Source organism: Necator americanus, chromosome III (assembly GCF_031761385.1).
Source record: "Necator americanus strain Aroian chromosome III, whole genome shotgun sequence".
NCBI classification, from domain to species: domain Eukaryota; kingdom Metazoa; phylum Nematoda; class Chromadorea; order Rhabditida; family Ancylostomatidae; genus Necator; species Necator americanus.
In genome coordinates this window covers 36529779-36548795 of record NC_087373.1, presented here as the reverse complement: position 1 = coordinate 36548795, position 19017 = coordinate 36529779, and the positions used below count along the sequence as shown (strand labels likewise).

Genomic DNA, 19017 nt, shown 5'->3' with positions numbered 1-19017 from the left:
TCTGACTCGTATCCATTATATTTTTATTTGGGAGGATAAGCACAATAGAAACTGAATCGTCGGCGACTGTCAGCGATTTATCCGACCTATGCTCATTGATCCGGCAGAGAACGTTCATTCAGTTGGATGAATGATACTGGATACTGGCCGCTGTTGCTCGTTTACTGTTGCGCGGCTATGCAGACCATTTGGTAGTTCATCAGTTGTTTATATCAGTGAGCGCAACTCTATCTGGAATTATTATTATTATTATCTGTACACAATCGTGTCAAAATCAACGTGAAGCACTTTAGAACTGCGAAAGCGGCGCGGTGGAGACAGCGGTTGGAATCGAGGTGGGACCATCGCGAACTGCAGCGGTAAATGGTGCCAGCAAGGGTCCTCACTGGATCCTAATCGCTACGCTCCACCACGCCGCTTCGAGCGCAGCCGCTTACGCAGCTGCATCGAGTTTCATTTCGTTTTTTTCCCCCTTCTGTAGAATTGCTACGATAAATTAGGCAGCAGAAGTAGTAGAGAATATGAGGAAGATAAATAAGAAGTTGTTGCGGTTCTCGTTCAACCTCTGACGACTCTTTGATTACTGAAGGTGCTCTCGCACAGAAAGTGCTTATCTGCTGCAATTGTACTGTTTTTTGATGCCGTTCTAAACATATCTGACTGGTTTTGTGCTGAGAAGAAGGAAAGGAAGAGTTTTTGTAGTTTGTCTCGCAGGTGAACAGTTAGTGTCTCGCATTTACGAGAAGACAAGCTGAATAACTAGATTCAAAATAGTTCCTTCCGAAATTGTATCGATCTGAAAGTGCATTGGCGACTGGAAACAGTAAAACTATGTACCCCTAATCATTCTTCATGCGCATGTTAATATTGTAGCACTACTGTACTAATTATTAATTAGTTCGTTCTGTCTCTTCAGAAATGCATTCCATATACTCGAGAGCGAATTCGTTATTTGCGTTTATGTTATGGGTGCTTGCGGCGGTGACGTTTGCGTGTTTTGCTACGACCGCCTTTGTGGACTACTCAGCTAATGTGGAAATCATTGTCAATAACCCAAGAGTGTAAGTTCAGTTGATTCCTGATTTGGAGTTGTCGGATCTTTTTTTAAATTCCATACAGGCGATCAATAGCCGATTACTCGTCGTCATCGGAGAAGTCCGACTTGGGTATGCTGGATTTTTCAATTTCTGGTGATTTTTCGAAAACGTTCAACTGGAATGTGAAACAGTTATTCGTTTATCTTGTTGCCGAATATGAAACGCCTGAAAATGTGAGTGATTTGATTGATGTCCTAGACTTATTTGTATTGATATTTGAAAATTTGCGAAAATACTGAATACATGAACTTTGCAGTTTTTTTCTTTCTAATCAAAAATGACAAGGGAATATGAAGCTGGAACATAACTATCACTAATAATTGTTTATTTAAAGCCGATGAACCAAGTTGTACTATGGGATAAGATTGTTCTACGAAGCGAACGCGTCGTCTTGGATGAGCGCCGCCTTCAGAGCAAGTACTACTTCCTTGACGATGGCACCCATCTATTGAATCATCCGAACGTCACATTAGTCTTACGGTACGCAGTTTACTAGAACTCACATACAAGTTTTTTTTGTATTCTGTAATTTGCAGATACAATGTGGTACCAAATGCAGGTTATCTGAGGTTGGGACAAGCGGAAGGCCAAGCGATTGTGAAGTTCCCGGCCACATACACGACCAAAAAGCATTAATGTTATTCCAGGGCGCTCGATTACAAAATTTTAAGACAAGCGATGGCCGTAACGTTAGATAGTATGTTCTGAGATATGGAAGACCATAAACATGAATAGCCATAACCTGTCTTCACTGTTTGGAATCGAGCTGATATTTAATTGTTTCCGGTACTGTGATTCTGTTTTTGCAATTTTACGGATGAGGCACTGCAACATCTCTGCGTAATTTTTTTGTTGTTTCTTGTTCATGGGTACCTTTCAAGTGTTGTTGTAATGAAGGGAATAAAATCTATCTTTGATGATGAGAAATACGATTTAACTTTGTTTCTAAAGAGAGATGAAAGTACATATGATTCGCAGAAACGTCATAGTTTCATCGAAGAACACAATAAGGGGTGAGAGGAGTGACGAGGTTGTAAACGTCGAAGAAAAAGGTTATGGTTGATATGTGGTGGTGATAGGGCGGACTTGTGTCTCATCGATTGACTGGAGATCAAGCAAACGAATCAGTGCCGCAAGATTACATTGGGTTGATGGCATGAAACATCCGAAGATGATTCCAGAAACTTCCACTGATAGGCATGCACTCCATCCGATCCGAATTATTCTTACATGTTGTGATGATGTTGATCTCATACAGTGTGTCGGAGGTTACAGACTCCCACACTTATGAAAACTTCAAGCACAATCGGTAAGAGGTTCCGCTGTTTGCACGATCGACCGGAGGTTCGTGTCCGCCCTAACGCTCACCATGCCTTTCATTCCTCCGAGGTCGATAAATTGGTACCAGACTTGTCTGCGAGGATAAAAACACTGACTTGACACATCGGCTAGCCACCGCAAGTCATTGTATAGGCCAGTTACACGTTCGCGAACCTCAAACGATTCTGAATTGAAGTGAACATGGTGGCGTATCCCAAGCGGATTGACTAACGCTAGACACTTTATCCACTTTATCATGAGAACTGCAATGAAATTGAGTATCGCCGTGATCGAGATCATACATTTGTTGTCAATATCGGATCTATTGGCCCCTAAATGTTGTTTCTACGAAAGGAATGATCAGTCGTTTCCGTAAACTTGACATTACTTTGTTTTTCGAGGTTTTTAGATGGAACCTTTATTTGCCTGACGTTTCGGCAAACACAGACAGAATATGCCGAGGTTTCAAGACAAAAGAACATTCGAACATTACTTTGTTTCTACACTGCGTAAAGACATATGCGCTGTTTCCCATACTGTTGCTTCGTAACGAACTTTTCAACTTCTCACTCTTTTTTTCTTTATCAAGCTTGCTCTTATTCATCTGATATTGCATTCTTGACGTTCGATGTACGACGAATTTCGATGACTTGGAAGGTTTTTGCTGTTTATTCACTATGTTTTTTGAATGAAAATTATCTATTCCTTAGAAGTAGCGCACCACGATTTTGGCATTGTACGGAACCCATGCGGAAACGCAGAGCTTGGGTAGTAGATTGCGGAACTCAACGCAGCGTGGTTCCGTCCATCCTTCCCTAATCGTCGTAAAAAACGGAAGACGTCGCTTTTCGTCTTTCATCCAGTTTTTTTACGATGACTTCAGTTGCAACGCGCCACAGTTGCGCACGCGCCGCATGCACGTGCGAGCGACCGAGGATCATTGATGTCTTCTCAACAGCCTATTTCAAGGAATCAATGAATAGGCTGCTGAGGGGACGAGAAGTGTACGTAGAGGTGCGTTCCAACGTACCTCGTGGTAAAGAAAGCGGTCCCCACGTCGTTTATTTACGATGATTAGGGGAAGATGAGCGGAGCCAAGCTGAGTTTCACCATCTATAATATGGCCAAAACTACATGGAACACGCTGCAGTTGCGTAAGCAGTTGCGCTCGAAGCGGCGCGGTGGAGATAGCGGTTGGAATCGAGGTGGGATCATCGCGGACTACAGTGAGAAAAGGTGTCGGCAAAGGTCCCGCTTAGATTCCAGACCGCTGCGCATCGCCGCACCGCTTCGATCGGAACCACTTGTGCAGCTGCGCTGTCCTTCATGTCGTTCTGACCATACTATACTACCCGAACCTTACGATTTCGCTTAAGTTCTGCACCACGTCAGAATCGTGATACGCATACGATGTGATACGATCTTTAGGCAATCGTCACCTAAATGGTGTAACACATTGATGGATATGAGGAAAAGAAGTGAATTTCGCTTTTGTCTCTCGGTTTGTTTTCTAATAGGGGCTATTTTATTTCACATGCAGTTCTGCAGATTCAGAATTCCATCATTTCCTCCGTTCACATTTAACCTTTGTCAAAAGTACTCGTTTTTAGCAGTGCACAAGGAGTGTGGACGAGGAGTATTGTGTGAGAATTTCGGATGATTTTGAGCGCTTGTTGCACGTCAGGCTTCAGACTACAATCAGGTGGGTTAGAAATCATCCGAATTAACATATTGGCTAATCATTAAGCGATTCACCTTCCTCGATACCGTTAGTTTGAGGGAGAACTGTGTTGCTTTTCTCGGCTAGCAGCGTTGATTCGTAAGGTTGTTACGAGTTCGGCATATAATAGTTCAGTAGTATCTCATGTTTGTGCTGAACGGACTGTTTCATGTTTAGGAAGGCGACCACATTGTTCTTTATTTTCCGGATCTTTCTGTACCGGGAGAGAAGTTCACTTCAGCTCAATCGATAACGTGGGACATACTATGCGGGACGAAATTAATTAAAAGCATCACCCCACGAATCTGAGGTGGTGCAGATTTCAGGTGGAGTATTCGTATACGAGATGGGAGACTACGGAGAGGGAGGTGATTCCGTCCATTTCTTGCTAATTGCTGTAAAAAACGGCCCGGAATATGCGGCGCCGCACAAGACTGGCGCGCTCCAATCGAACATCTTGTACAAAATGGTGCGCCAAAACGAATGAAGCCGTATCTTCCGGGCCGTTTTTTACGGCAATTAGGAAGAAATGGACGGAATCACCCCCTCTCCGTAGTCTCCCATCCTGTATACGAACACTCCACCTGAAATCTGCACCACCTCAGATTCGTGGGGTGATGCCTTTAATCGCAGGTCTGTGATAATGTTTGTTACCTCATTTCATTGAAGCTACATTCATGTTTCCATAACTTTTGTTTTTGGTAACCGGAGCGCTTCATGTTTAGGATCATTTGATGTTTAATACTATACTCTTATTCATTTTGCGGATTTTGTTTTTACTAAAAGAGAAGTTCAGTTCAACTCATAACTTGGAACGTACTATTCCGGAATTCGAAAGAGGTTAGTGAAGATGTTTGATCGCTCATTTCCCTAAAAGTACATTCTTTAATTATATTGGGAGTTGTTTATGAAATAAAACGTACACACTTGCACTTGTAAGAATAGAAATGTTATTAGGTATACTAATGAGGTGACTCGAGTAAAAATATGTTTGTCGTGAATAAGATCGACGAAAGTTGGAAAAACACTGAATATAGTCGAGTCAAAGTGAAATGAAGCACGGTGCAGTTGCAGCCTTTCTAGCACCACACATCGGTGCTGTTCGCAATGGTCCCGCGCGGATCCTAACCGCCACGTTTTGCCGCATCGCTTCGAGCGCAGCCGCTTACGCAACTGCACCGTGTTTCATGTCTTTTTGACCCGACCATACGCATGAATTCCTACGTAATAATTCTTGATGATCTTCAAAGATCGCTTTTAAGGAAAATGTGTGTGGAAGGTGTTGAGATAATAATACTCATTATATTTTCGATTTGAAAAATTATTTCTGACTAATGCAGGCTTCTGCATTTACTTAACACCACCTTTTCTCTCTACTTTTTTTCTTTCTTGTACTTGGTTAGCAACGATTACGCGTAGCGTGTTTCCGTGTATAAGGATAGCATTTACGTATTTCCTACTCAGTAACATTGAGTAATCAATGATACGTTCGTAGGAATTTCTCCTGAAGAGAAAAGGGCACTGAAAAAGGGGGTGGGTTTTGAAAAAAAAATCGATGACAAGCTTGAAAACACGGATGACGGCGGTGTTTACATTTGAAGAGAAAAAAACTCGTTGAAATTCGAAGAAAAGAGTATTGCTCGTTTCTGCGAGGGACCATGAAACCCCATTGTCCCTTTCGTAACCGCTCTTTCCAGTGAGCTATAGGAATTTTGAAGTGGAACCCTCTAGTGCTTTCAGGAGATAAACAGAAAAGCAGTTAGTGCAAGAATATCTAATTATCTGTAGCTACGCAACCGCACGAATAATCAAGTTATGCATTGCTATTGGTACATTTTCACGCAAGACGACACAAATCTAAGAATCAAATGAATTTTTGAAGATTTTTTTTTCTGGAAAACACATGATTAACATAGATTCATTACATAGCCATGGATTAGACAGCGCGTCCGCGGGGATGGAGATCATGGGGGGGCATAGGAATCGATGGGTGGAGAATCGAGATCGAGTACGAGATCGACAGCGAGTATTCGTTCGAATTGCGTCACAATGAGACGGCTACACAATACAGATCATACTACACGATTTAGAGATCATACTAGTATATATGATGGTGTGACACGTCAAACAATGAATCGATACAGCGAAATGGAGAGAAAATTTCCGAGAAAAGAGAGTGGGCGGAGTCAAGTACGCGAGGGTCGCGTTTTTCGTCGGCGACCAGTGGATCACCAGGATCATCACATTGCGATTTTATTGTGGTAAAGCTTTCAGCAACGTGTTCACCTCCAAAGCCACACAACCGTAGATCAATTTGAATTGATCTGCTGTGCGAACAAGACCTAAAATTAGGCTCTTTTTTCTTCAGGAAAAGGAGAAGAACTAATTATCGATCAGTGCGCGTGAGCGTGTCGTACCGTCTCGTTGATCACGAAGATGTTCTACGGAGGCGACAACGTCAAGTTGACGTACACCTTTTAGCAGACGGGCACATAACATATCTACCGCACAGAAGGCACCCGTTCGTCCAGCACCTTCCCATGAGTGCACCAGTACCGGTGAGGCTCGTCCACGATATGATTTGTTCACTTTGCTGTAAAATCGATTATTGATCAAAGCGAAGGCGAAATTCTTAGTCAGCTGTCTCCAGTTGTTCGAATAACAGTGAAAAAAGCGCTTCCAACATGATGGTCGTGGGTTCAGAAGCAAGAAGCAGGCAAAAATTAAAGGCAACAGACCATGAAATTGACAATGTTGGGATCCCCCCGCGAAAAGATAGCATCAAGGGCGTAGATGACGAATATGAGTGCGTTCACGCTCAGTTTCTCCTAATCATTCTAGAAAACAGCGTGGGAATCGGGCTTCTTGTACGAATTTTCCCACGAGGCACCTTATAACCCCTGCTCACGCGTAGTGTCTGCGAGCGATAGTAAATGAGAATTCTTCAACGGTTTATTCAAGCAAAATCAAGTAATCGGCTGTTGAGGAGATGGAACGTGCAAAGAGAGGCGTTGTGAGGTGCCTCGTAAGAATGTTTGTGCAGGAAACCACTTCCCACCCCGTTTTTCAAGATGATTAGAGGAAATTGAGAATGAACACGTTCATACTTTTAATCGAGACCCCCAAACCTATGTTTTCGTGGAGAGATCCCAACAAATGTCAATTTCGTGGTATGCTGACTTTATTGTGAGAAATGATAGCGGGTTTTCTGACCAGCAGACTTTATAAAATAAAATCTTCAGATCAAAAATTAAATATGTGCCCGTATCTCTGGGCGCTCCGTCACCTACGTGGTCTCGGAACATAAGCAAAATGAGTTCATTCACCGTCTGAATTCAAGTAGACTCTTCGGACTGGCCGGTGTTTCGCCTTGTTTCCATGACAAATAATGGAATTGTGTGATGGTTCGTGTTTGACCGTTACGTAAATTCTTTAGGTAGAACGAACGTACGAGGTAGTCATCACTCCAAATGTGTTCGGAGACAAGGTGAATCTGAACGAGAGGTTCGATTACGACGATGTGGGGGATGCGAAATGTAGCAAAACGCAAAAGAACACAAAAAAAATCGGCTGCACCTCAAATGGACCGTGCACCTCGGAACCGGATTCAGGCCAATAGCTCTTTTCCTGTTTCCCTTCATCAATGGTGGATAAATTGACAATTAGGCATACTCCATGCTGCCAAATCGCTTGCCAAAATGCGGCCACATCGGCTGTACGCGGCGTTTGTGCGGCAATATATACTGGTTGGCTGCAAAACAACTATTGGTCAACAAGAACAACAGGAAAAAATGGTTCGTACACAGGTTGTTTACGTAAACAACTTCCAGAAACGCTTTGCGCAAAGAACTTACCGTGGATCGTCATCGTAGATAAAACTAGCGTTCAGATATTCAGTTTTTCCCGCTTCCCATGACTCAACTGGTACAAGGCTTTCGTCAACTGAAAAATTTCATATATTTCATTCAAAAACAAAATTTATAAGAAAAAAAACTGCATCATCGAAACGAAATAACACATACACGGCACGACGGCTCTGTTTTGTTGCGCGTGTTCAACGCCAATGGTGGTATGTTTGTCCTGGTTACGGTAGTCACGGATTCCTTCCCATTGCGCTTCAATTTTCGATGGATCAGCCAGACATTCTTGAAGGAAGTTCTGAATTTGAAAAAAAAAATCAGCATCAAATCCTGCATTCGTCTACTTTGTTCTGTGATTGGTTGGAACGTGATTGGTTGACTCCGCCTCCGACTTACCAAGATCACATGACCAGTCGAAATATCGATACTTGATTGTTGTGCAGCTTCTTCACACCAACTTGACGTCGATGAACTCTTGCTGCCGCGGCCGGATCCAGGTTCTTGGGCGATTCGTTGTCGGCAGAGCTCCTAAAATCAGCACTTTGTGATATCGATTGGTTATGGCCCGCCTACGCATGCAAGCTTCGCACAGTTCTCTGAACAAACCTGATAGGCGAGGCTGCTCTTTCCCTCGATGTCGTCAGCAGCATGTGTTATGTTGCTACCGTAGTAGCGACGATGTTTGACGAGATGAACCTGAACCCGTAGGTCAAATGACTGGGTATCTCTTATATACAAATGTAATAAATACATATTCAATTAACTATTCAATACAACAAATGAAAAATTTAAAATTAATCGAATATTATGGATGAAAATCCTTTAAAGGCTCACCGCCATCACTGTGACAAGAGCGGTGATAGTGAAAGCGCAGATGAATAACACTGGCATGAACATCCAATCACGTTCGGACGACTCGATAGGAACTGATTCCTGTAAGGAAGATCAATATTTCTGGATAACTATTTCTGGATCCGAAATAAAAACTCAGTGCGGATGGTGTTTGAAACGATTTTCGAGGGTAAAATCATTTTTTCTACTGAAGAGCAAATAGAGTTTGGCTTGGAACAGCTTCGAGAAAAAAGAATAGGATTCTCGTCTTTGATTTTCTAATGCGATTTTTTTTCGGATTTTTGGGATCGGGTGCAGCCGGTTCAATTTTTGAACGATTCAACTGAATAGAAATGTGCTAATGGGATTTCTGGTGTTCAAGCAACACTATTCCTTAGCGTTACTAACCTCTCCGATACCAATCCCGGTCTCATCCACTTCGGCTCCAGAGAATCTAGCAATATCCTTTCGTCGCTTGTCTGCAATGAAAGTATAATATAACAGCTAAGAAAATCTAAAAGCTATAAAAATAATATAAAATAGTAGTAATTCAAAATAAATATGAAATATAACAACTATCAATATTTGCTACAGCTTCTCAACACTCGTCTACAATCAAATCGCATGAGCGCAAAATTTTCCGCGTAAATGTAGCAAAGGGCAGTTTTCTATCCTGGGTCCTCTCCGGAATCAGAGCGAAGTTTCCAAATATCACTTCAAAAACTGCCGATTTCCTACAGATCCACAAATCAGAGAGAGCACCAGAGGCATCAATTCACCAAGCGAGGCAACTCTTTACACCCGGAAGATTCACAAAGTGAGACCGCCTGAAGTGGGTTACTTCACATTTTTGGCAGCTCTTGCTGATTCAGGCTCGACCAACATGAAAGCAGAATTTTTTGATATATTCCCTCATGGGACTTGTTTTTTGGACCCTGTTATTCATTAAATTTTTTTTATTTTTTGGTAGGGAGAAAAATGCATTCAATGAAATCAACACATGTAATCCTAGAAGTCCCAAAATATTATAATAAAATAAAATATATAATGTCTTATGATAAAACTGGAATGGTTGGAACGCATTTTCTAGTTGTAAATTCCGATGCTGTATGCAAAATTGCGTACTCTCATTCTAGTGGAATTAACGAGTCACGAGAGCCAAAATGACATTTTTTTCTACGTGTGAAATATGAGAAATGGGGAGATTTGCCTGATTATTCCATGCATCCACAATGTTTTCGGTTTCCACTTCTCAATCCTCTGAGGAATTACGATCTACATATATCAAATTGTTTGAGTACGGTGTTTTGCAGTTAGCCAGAAGAGCTGTCTCGTTGGACAAAAAGATCCCAATGGTGTTACTGACACCGCTGATTCTTGAATTTGTGGTGTGCAAATTACGTTTTGTACTTTATCCACTACTACAAATTAATTGAAGTCGAAGGCTTTTTTGATTAAAAAATGTCTTCAAAAATGATTAAGGCGACTTATGCTACTTAAGCCACGGTTAAATTTGTCACAAATTATTGATCTCAAATCACATGCTCTGGCTTCAATAAAAGTGCTACAGATTAGCATAAAATAACGATCGAGACGTGTATTTTGATGCATTGTCCTAATCAATGATACCCACGTCATAAGAAAATAGTTTTGGCCTAGTTATCAACTTCTTTGACAGTTCAAATAAATTTTAGTAGATATGAATTAAGTAGGAATTCCACGCGATCGATAATCGAGTAATTAACTCATTGTGCATAATCAATATTCAATAACTGGCAAACTTACAGACTGCTTGAGCTACACCTTCCACAGTTTCTATGCGTTTTTCACTCTTTGGCTTTTGGGGTTCCAGACGACTGATGCGCATCGATAATTGATTTTTGTCGAATCTGAGGATCAAACATAGGTTTTTTTATACAATCCTGACCACTTCCAATGAATTATACAAATCACTACTACAATAACGCAACACGGACAAATCCAGCAGCGAATAAAACGTTTAATAAGTTGTAAGCCCGTGGAAATCAGTCAGTCGATAATCGATCGTTCACTCACTGGAAGTCATCGAACAGCAGATTGTTCGGCGTTGCTATTTTGTTCTGCAGGAATTCAATTAGCGGATACAGCTGTTCTTCGTCTTTGATATTGACCTAAAATAGTGTGGTGATTGTCCCAATTCCATTTAGGACCCATAAATTGAAGCGTACCTTTAGATAGACTCGATTACCCACTACTCTAGTCACTGCTGCATTTCGTCCTTTGACGATTTTGTGCTCGACATTTTCAAGTCCTGTAATATATTTTATTTCATTTTATTTCAATAATTTTCTCCTGAATTGAGTGAGGATTTGGTTGTTGTTTTCTTTCCAAGGTGCTTCAAAATTACAGTTTACTACAGTAAGTTACAATATAAGTAAAATAAGCTCCAAATTAGCTTAATTCTCAGCGCAAAATGAAAACAGTGCGTTTCTACATTACAGTACTGTTGTAGTGGTACGATCCCCAGGATTGCAGTCGGACGGTCAAGCTTGACTTTATTACTGGAGTGTTATTTTTAGTACTGCATCTACGAAAAAAACTAAAGTTCTTGTGAAAAATCACATTTTTGGCAGCTCTTGCTGATTCAGACTCGACCAACACGAAAGCAGAGGAAAATTTTTTGATATATTCCCCATGGGACTTATTTTTTTGGACCCTATTATTCATTTAATTCTTTTTTATTTTTGCTAGGGAGAAAAATGCATTCAATGAAATCAACACATGTAATTCTAGAAGTCCCAAAATATTATAATAAAATAAAATATATAATGTCTTATGATGAAACTGGAATGGTTGGAACGCATTTTCTAGTTGTAAATTCCGATGCTGTACGCAAAATTGCGTACTCTCATTCTAGTGGAATTAACGAGTCACGAGAGCCAAAATGACATTTTTTTCTACGTGTGAAATGTGAGAAATGGCGAGATTTGCCTGATTATTCCATGCATCCACAATATTTTCGGTTTCCACTTCTCAATCCTCTGAGGAATTACGATCTACATATATCAAATTGTTTGAGTACGGTGTTTTGCAGTTAGCCAGAATACCGTATCTCCCTCTTTTTTCCCGCGTTATTTTGGTTGCCTGCTAACCGGAATGGAACTAATTTCATTAAGATAAAAAACGAATAAATATAAATGTAGTATAATAATAAATAATATAATAAAAAAGGAAGGGGTGTGGCGCAGTCGGTTGGGGGTCCGTTGTAGCCAAATGGTCAATGGTTCGAAACCGCCCTAGCGCCAACCAAGCACGTTCGTAAACCTCAAACGATTCTGAATTGAAGCCGGGAGTGTTGGCGGGTCCCAAGCGGATTGATTAACGCCGATTATTTTTATCTTGTATTCGGTCAGAATAATGTATCTGCTTCCTTTTTCTGCATTGTTTTGGTTACTTCCTAATCGAAATTGAAGTAATTTTATTCAAATATTATAATAAGTAAAATAATAATAAGTAATAGTAAGTAATAGTAACTAATTAAAATAAGTAGTAGTAAGTAAGTAGTAATATTATAATAAATAAGAAATATGCTTTAGATGTTTAGTGGGTAGAATTATTGATCGGTGATGTCACTGACACCATCCTCAGACACAACACGCTAATTCACGTCATTTAGCATTTGCTGGGATCGAAACGATTAAAAACAAGATTTATGTAAGCAGCGAAGCAGCTTCTTCACGCCATTCACGCAAGAGTGCAAACTTTGCGCACGCCTCCACGTTCACGCAAAAACACGTACGCAAATAACAGTGACATCATTGACGGAACGGTTGAAATTCTTGCGCGCGATTAATACAAAGCAAATTAGTTTTTTTTTTCTTTTGTTTCATTTTCGTGAATGCATGATTCGGTAGACAGGGGGAGGGGGTCCAGGCAACCTGATATTGGCGTAGACATTTCACATTTATGGTGATCTTGGAATTGGTTCGTCGGGATTACGGTAACATTTAGCCTCTGGAATGCTACAACACTACATCTGTTTTGGATTGGTTTTTTCTGCAGTGTTATTTCGTGATTAATTCAAAAATGGGCGACCAAATGCTACCGTAATCTCAATGAGTGGAAAGTTCAACTGAATTTGAATTATTTTGCTAAAAATCTTCTACGTCTATTTGGTTTTGGGATAAAGAAGTAAAATTGCGGAGGTTTTTTAATTTTTTTCTTAGTTTCTTCTTCTTTTGGAACTTCCTCTACTCCACATTAATTTTTTAAATCAAATAGATTTTTTGGTGTATTTCTGATATAAAATAAAGTAGCGTGACGGCTGTATGTAGCGCAGTCAGTGACATGTCGGGCTGTGTCCGCACGATCGGCCGATGGCTTTAAACCACCCCAACTTCAAGCAACCATTTCAACCCTCACCCTCCGGGGTCGATAAATTGCTGTCAGACTTTATTCAGCCCGGAGGGTTGAAGGTTACACGTTCGTAAACCTCAAACGATTCTGAATTGATGTGAACGTGGTGGCGCATCCCGAGCGGATTGGTCCATGCCAGACACCTTATCCTTATACTTTATCCTTTATTCTTGTAATTCCAATCTTTGAGTGTTAGGACCCTCTTAAAGGCAGCGTAGCACGGAATTAAAGGCATCACTCCACGAATCTGAGGTGGTACGGATTTCAGGTGGGATATTCGTATACGGGATGGGAGAATATGGAGAGGGGGGCGATTCCGTCCATTTCTTTCAAATTGCCGTAGAAAACGTCCCGGAAGATACGGCTTCGAGCGTTCCGGCGCACTATTTCCCACAATGAGTTCGATTGGAGCGCGCTAGCCTTGTGCGGCGCCGCATCTTCCGGGCCGTTTTTTACGGCAATTAAGAAGAAATGGACGGAATCACCTAACCCTCTCCATAGTCTCCCATCCCGTATACGAATACTCCACCTAAAGTCTGCACCTCAGATTCGTGGGGTGATGCCTTTAACGATGTTAGGATCTCTTCACGAATAGATAGAAGTAGGTGGAGGTGTGGGATAGCGGATAATTTACGAGGCTTCATTTTTATAATTCTATTAATATTCTATATTCAATATATATTATATATAGAGCATATTTCATATCTCGTGTGTAGCCTGCTAGTATATACAGATGGAATTGATTGCATTCAATTTCGCTTCGGAGTCCAGAAAAAAAACGTGGAGCATTTCGTTTTCCCGATAATGCTACCTATTAAGGATAGCAAAACCATCAGGAGTACTCCAACGCTTGTGCGATAGCATTGTTTATTTGAGTTGAGAAGACAAGATCACACGAGGCTGTTTCGCACGTTTTTTTCTCGACTACTAGGGATAAAGGGACGCGATTGGGAATTTTATAGTCGTGAACTATGTGTACATCTACCTTTATCTGTTCGTGAAAAGATCCCAAGTTAATTTCGTGGATTGCGCTACCTTTAAGAGGATGGCTATGCTCGAAAAGATTGGAATTACGGAAATGAATATAGCAGAAAAAAATGTAACAAAAAATAAGTTGCAATATAAATAAAAATACAATATAAAAATATTAAAGAATATAACGAGAAAACGTATGTAAATAAAAAACGGAAGGAAAATTTGTGATTAAAAAAAATCGCTATAAAATTCACTCAAAACTCTTTTGTTAACTTAGCCATATGAAATACTATGGTATCGAATCATACAGTAAGTATTGCGGGATTCTACAGTCCCTGTATTTTTTTTTCAAATGAACGAAGTTTCTTGTTACAAAAGAAAATAAAGTATACTGTATATAGTAATGAAATATACTCTATATAACATGCATTAATGGAATATTAGTAGAAATATAAAAATAACCTTCCATAAACAATGCGGTATTCCACAATACATATTTTACTTTATGGTGTCGCAAAAAAAAAATCCTCGTTCATCTTAATTTTGAAGAAAAAAATAAAGCAAGTGTGGAATAGCCCATAATTTACAGGAATTCATTTTTATATTTCTATTAATATTCTATTAATATATATTATATGTAGAACATATTTCAGTGCTGTATACAAAGTAAATTATGAATACCAAAAATTATTTTAAAAAAATCAAAAATTATTATTTATAATACTAAAATATACTCTTTCTCTATATTTTCTACGGTCCCCTTCCATATTTTTGCTGTGGTTTTAACACCCCTTCTCGAAAATTCACCTTTTCGTGATGATAAATAATCCCCAGACGTCATTGAAAAATTGCATTATTCATGAGATGACCTAATATTTTCAAATATATGTACGGTTGAATAAACACCGTTTGCCGTTTATAAGGAACAACGTTGTATCGATTAGTTGCACTTCAATATTGATCGCCTAATACGCCTTGAAATTCAACGCTGCTCAATAATTTTCATAACTAGTATGATACTTAAAGGACGTTCATTCTCCCTTTGAAAATGGTAGTCGTATGGCATTAATTAGTGGATAATTAGAGAAAACAACCGCCGCTCCACGTCCAAACAACAACAAATTTCGAATCGCACCAACGCTAACGAGCTATAGAATGTAAATCGTATAGTGAATATATTCTCAAAAATATGTTCTCGTGGATAATTTCTCCGAAAACAATAGGAAAAAGTGGATTGAAATGAAAGAAAGAAGAAAAGAGGACCCGGAAAAAAAACAAAAGAATCGATGTGTACGACGAAGGCCGAGTCACCATTGATAGAGATCTTTTATGCTGTGCTTGTGGAAAGTATGCATATTGATCTCTCATGTCGTATTTCTTCGATCTTTTTCTATCGTGGAAGTCGTCCTTGAAGGATCTTAAGGAGTTCTAAGGAACCGGATACCTCATAGGTGGATTTTTTAAACTCATTAAGGTCAGAGTAAAGAAGAGAAAGTAAAAAGAAAAGTAATGACACAAAAATTCCCAATTTATCCTTCTTTTCTGTTTCACAATGGAAAGATAACTTTTCGTTCCCACTTTCCGACGTTTCCTACTTTCCTCACCTTGACGTACGTCACCGAGTTCTTCTGCGTCCTTCTTCAGCACCAACTTCTCGTCCGCTAATGCATCCAAAGGCACTGCTTCCTCGGCTTCACCTGAAAAATCAATACATTGATTAATGCTGATCAAAGGGTGTCATTTCCTCTTAGAATAATTGCTTGATGCCATTTTGCGTCAACGGCAAGAAATCGATTTTTGATTAAGTGACGACGAAGGCAGATATCACCACTGATAGAAATCTTTTACGCTGTGGTCATGGAATGTGTGCCTATTGATCGCCCATTCCGTGGTTCTTCGATCTTCGAAATGAAGAATGAAAAAGAAGAGAAGCCTAGCAAGGGTGTAGATTATATGATGTCGCTGATCAATTATCGATCGGAAGAGTAGTTCATGCTAGCTGCAGGAGTACCATCTGTGGTTCAGTTTATAGGTGCTGTTGTTAACGTACAATGAGGTTGACGACTAAGATCGATTATTGATTGATGCCTTGTTCTCAGGGTTTATAAAGCAATGCAAACTACGTGCTCCACGGATATTGTGACCACATATCCCTGGAGTTATTATCATATCTTCAGTGGGAAGAGTGAAATTGATGCTTATTGATTAGTGCACACTTAAGTCGTTTGGATTTCTGAAGAAAAAACTTGTACCTCGTCAAATTTCACTGGTGTGGCAGTGTTTAGGTAATCGTCGTCCAGTTAGTGTCCCCATGTTAGGCTAATTGGTGTTGTGGTCCGCATTTGCAGAACTTCAGATCCTCGTTAAATAACATTTGGTTCCCGAGGGACGTTTGGGGGATTTTATCCAGTTTTGGTGAACGAGAATCACATAGATAAGAAATCCTGAGAAATGGCGGATTTTTGAAAAATTGTCGAAAGTTCCTCATACAGACACTCATTTAAATCCTTGAATTCTCTCGATGATCCCAGTACAATTTTGCTAAGCAGTGCAATAATCCCCAACGAATCCCTTGCTCTGGATAATTCCAAGATTCACATCATTTAAGGCGAGTTGAAATTAAATCTTCGAAACCCCGAAGAGGCTAGGACGGCTCAATTAGAGCCACTTTCTAGGGCTTCGTATATCCAGTGTGCCTATCAAAGACCGCTTAAGCCCGTAGGGAAAATATCATCGTAAATATGGATAACGGATGTGTGCAGAGCACTTGTGCAAACATAATTAAGAACTATAGCGCTGTCTGATGCAAAATCCACTAATCATGGCGAAGCTCTAAGGACTTGCGAAGAATATTGGCTACTTTTCGGTCTTCGCCCTAGTTTATTTGCACCAATGGGCTGTGTTTTCGAAATCGATACCGGCACCCGAAATGCAATTAATCCAGCTAAATAATGTGTTTATCGGCCACATTCCCCACGGAAAATACAATTCTTCTCAATCGAAGACATCATTTGTTTACCAACATGTGTTAAAGATGCCTATTGATTGACCGTTAAATCAAGGAATGCTTCGACGAAGATGTCTGAAAAGATGTGGGAGGGAGTTTTCTCCTGGTGACATTTTTGATGTCTGCGAAATTACTTGGATTGGAAAGGATTGAAAATTCGCATGAGCCATGCTTCCTGGACAGAATTTTTCCCAATCGAAAATTTGAGCATTTGTATACCATGTGCAAAAGATACCTATTGATTATCCCGGGATCCCGAAATTAATTCGTCATACTCACCTTGATCAACTACATCATCGTCATCATCGGCTAGGTTGTTTTTCAGGATGAACAGACGACGTATCAACTCGTTCAGCTCTTCGTCCGATAACGCGGAAAGATCTGAAAATGTGAGGCTACGATGTTCAGAGTGATCGATATATCGATTTGTTGACAGCTAACCAAGATCGGAAGTTGACAGCGAACCTGGATTCTCTTCACGAACAATACGCTGGATATATTCCTCAACGATAGGATCAGTGCTGACGTCATTGTCGTTCAGATCTGCAAAGGGAGGGAATCGATTGATCATTTCATCAAATCTAATCCGATCCACTAGAAATCGATGAAAAATATCAATATCCACCAATATTTGAGGGTTTTTTTTTCCAAACATAATTCCTGCCGCTTTAATTTAGGAAATGTTGAGATTTGTATTTGAACAGGTCATGCCATCATCGAGTATCCCCTTTCACGACAAATACACCGTTTTGCAGCTACCGTATCCAGAAACACAATGTTTATGACGACTGTCTTTTTTCGAAGTTTTTCGTGCATTTTCGTGTGCTCCTTTCCCACACGCGTACTCTTTCAGCCATTTAACACCAAAATTACATTCTTGTTTTTTTTCTCTAAAAATGTTATGGTGTTCCCAATACGTAATTTCATGGAAAACAACGATAAAGCACAATGAATTATTTGCACAATTTTTGAACAGCAGCTGAAAAAAAAGTAGTCTGCAATAGTGTTGTTTTTCTTCAATAATTCTAGAGTGTTAGTAATGGATTAGTCTTTAGTGGTTATGGTGAACAAAAATATCCGTATGCAGCGGAAATGACGCCGTTTTACGTCCACTTTGTGCGTTTACGAACGAAAGTGAAGGGGGTAAATGAAATGACGCACGTGTAATCCAATAAAATAAATTTATAGTATAATTTACGGGGGAATTTCCATATGAAATCTCATTGGTTTTTTTTTTTAAATTCTCTTGGTCTCTCCAATGAACACACTACATAGACGTTTTCATAGAATAATAAAAACGCTGTAAAATGCGCATATTCACGCTTATAAGAGCGTTACGCCTAAAAATAGTTAAAGCTGGCCTCCAAAACTAAAAAAAAGAACAGAGAGGCGTTTTGAGGATTTTTCCGGTGTGCAGAAGTGTCGAACCCTCGAACGAGAGCCAAATCTGTGAATTCTCACAAGTCTCGTGAACGATCGACAGAATCTTTCGAACGTTTTGGCCAACGATGCTCCGTACGCGATTTTTCGTGCATGATAGTCGGCGGTCTTTTAGATCAGTTTTTTCTGATCCTAGAATAATTATCCTTGGTGATTCTCTTAAGACCTAGTACACAGCAAATACTCCCGGATATCCCTGAAAATGACACTCTCGATCACCGCGCGCGGTTTCGCGTGCGGTAGCTGACGAAAACACGGAAGCTAACTTCCTCTAGGATCACCTTTTAATGGGCTTCTAGGAGGATGCGGAAAACAAACGGATTATTACGGTATGCGTCGGAATTGGCTATACAATGGACAATAAACAGAGTT

The 19017-nt window shown here is 40.1% G+C and overlaps 3 protein-coding genes across 5 annotated transcripts in view; 2 read left to right on the top strand and 1 right to left on the bottom strand.

Moving 5' to 3' along the window:
* Nucleotides 1-918: 918 nt before the first annotated feature.
* Nucleotides 919-1733, top strand: RB195_012100 (uncharacterized protein; the record flags this gene model as incomplete). 2 transcript variants are annotated; one of them, XM_013438808.2, is made up of 4 exons in its annotated part: nucleotides 919-1061; nucleotides 1120-1270; nucleotides 1432-1577; nucleotides 1634-1733. In XM_013438808.2, 4 exons carry the CDS (start codon nucleotides 919-921, stop codon nucleotides 1731-1733), a joined length of 540 nt encoding a protein of 179 aa, XP_013294262.1. The 2 variants fall into 2 exon arrangements, with proteins under 2 accessions (XP_013294262.1, XP_064051382.1); XM_064193799.1 differs by having other exon boundaries at nucleotides 961-1061.
* A 1768-nt stretch (nucleotides 1734-3501) lies between these two features.
* Nucleotides 3502-4144, top strand: RB195_012099 (uncharacterized protein; the record flags this gene model as incomplete). Its single annotated transcript, XM_064193798.1, has 3 exons — nucleotides 3502-3653; nucleotides 3846-3918; nucleotides 4028-4144. 3 exons carry the CDS (start codon nucleotides 3502-3504, stop codon nucleotides 4142-4144), a joined length of 342 nt encoding a protein of 113 aa, XP_064051381.1.
* A 2246-nt stretch (nucleotides 4145-6390) lies between these two features.
* RB195_012098 (uncharacterized protein) overlaps nucleotides 6391-19017 on the bottom strand; it is a gene marked incomplete at both ends in the record, with an annotated part of 39732 nt that continues 27105 nt past the window's right edge. Inside the window, 16 exons of one of the 2 annotated variants that reach the window (XM_064193796.1) lie at nucleotides 6391-6479; nucleotides 6555-6730; nucleotides 7464-7630; nucleotides 7714-7888; nucleotides 7992-8079; nucleotides 8160-8295; nucleotides 8394-8525; nucleotides 8604-8693; nucleotides 8832-8930; nucleotides 9237-9307; nucleotides 10614-10717; nucleotides 10884-10978; nucleotides 11036-11118; nucleotides 15803-15895; nucleotides 17485-17586; nucleotides 17647-17748. In XM_064193796.1, coding sequence (XP_064051379.1) covers nucleotides 6391-6479; nucleotides 6555-6730; nucleotides 7464-7630; nucleotides 7714-7888; nucleotides 7992-8079; nucleotides 8160-8295; nucleotides 8394-8525; nucleotides 8604-8693; nucleotides 8832-8930; nucleotides 9237-9307; nucleotides 10614-10717; nucleotides 10884-10978; nucleotides 11036-11118; nucleotides 15803-15895; nucleotides 17485-17586; nucleotides 17647-17748 — 1802 coding nt within the window. The remainder of the gene's footprint in view (nucleotides 6480-6554; nucleotides 6731-7463; nucleotides 7631-7713; nucleotides 7889-7991; nucleotides 8080-8159; nucleotides 8296-8393; nucleotides 8526-8603; nucleotides 8694-8831; nucleotides 8931-9236; nucleotides 9308-10613; nucleotides 10718-10883; nucleotides 10979-11035; nucleotides 11119-15802; nucleotides 15896-17484; nucleotides 17587-17646; nucleotides 17749-19017) is intronic. The other variant, XM_064193797.1, reaches the window with a different exon arrangement.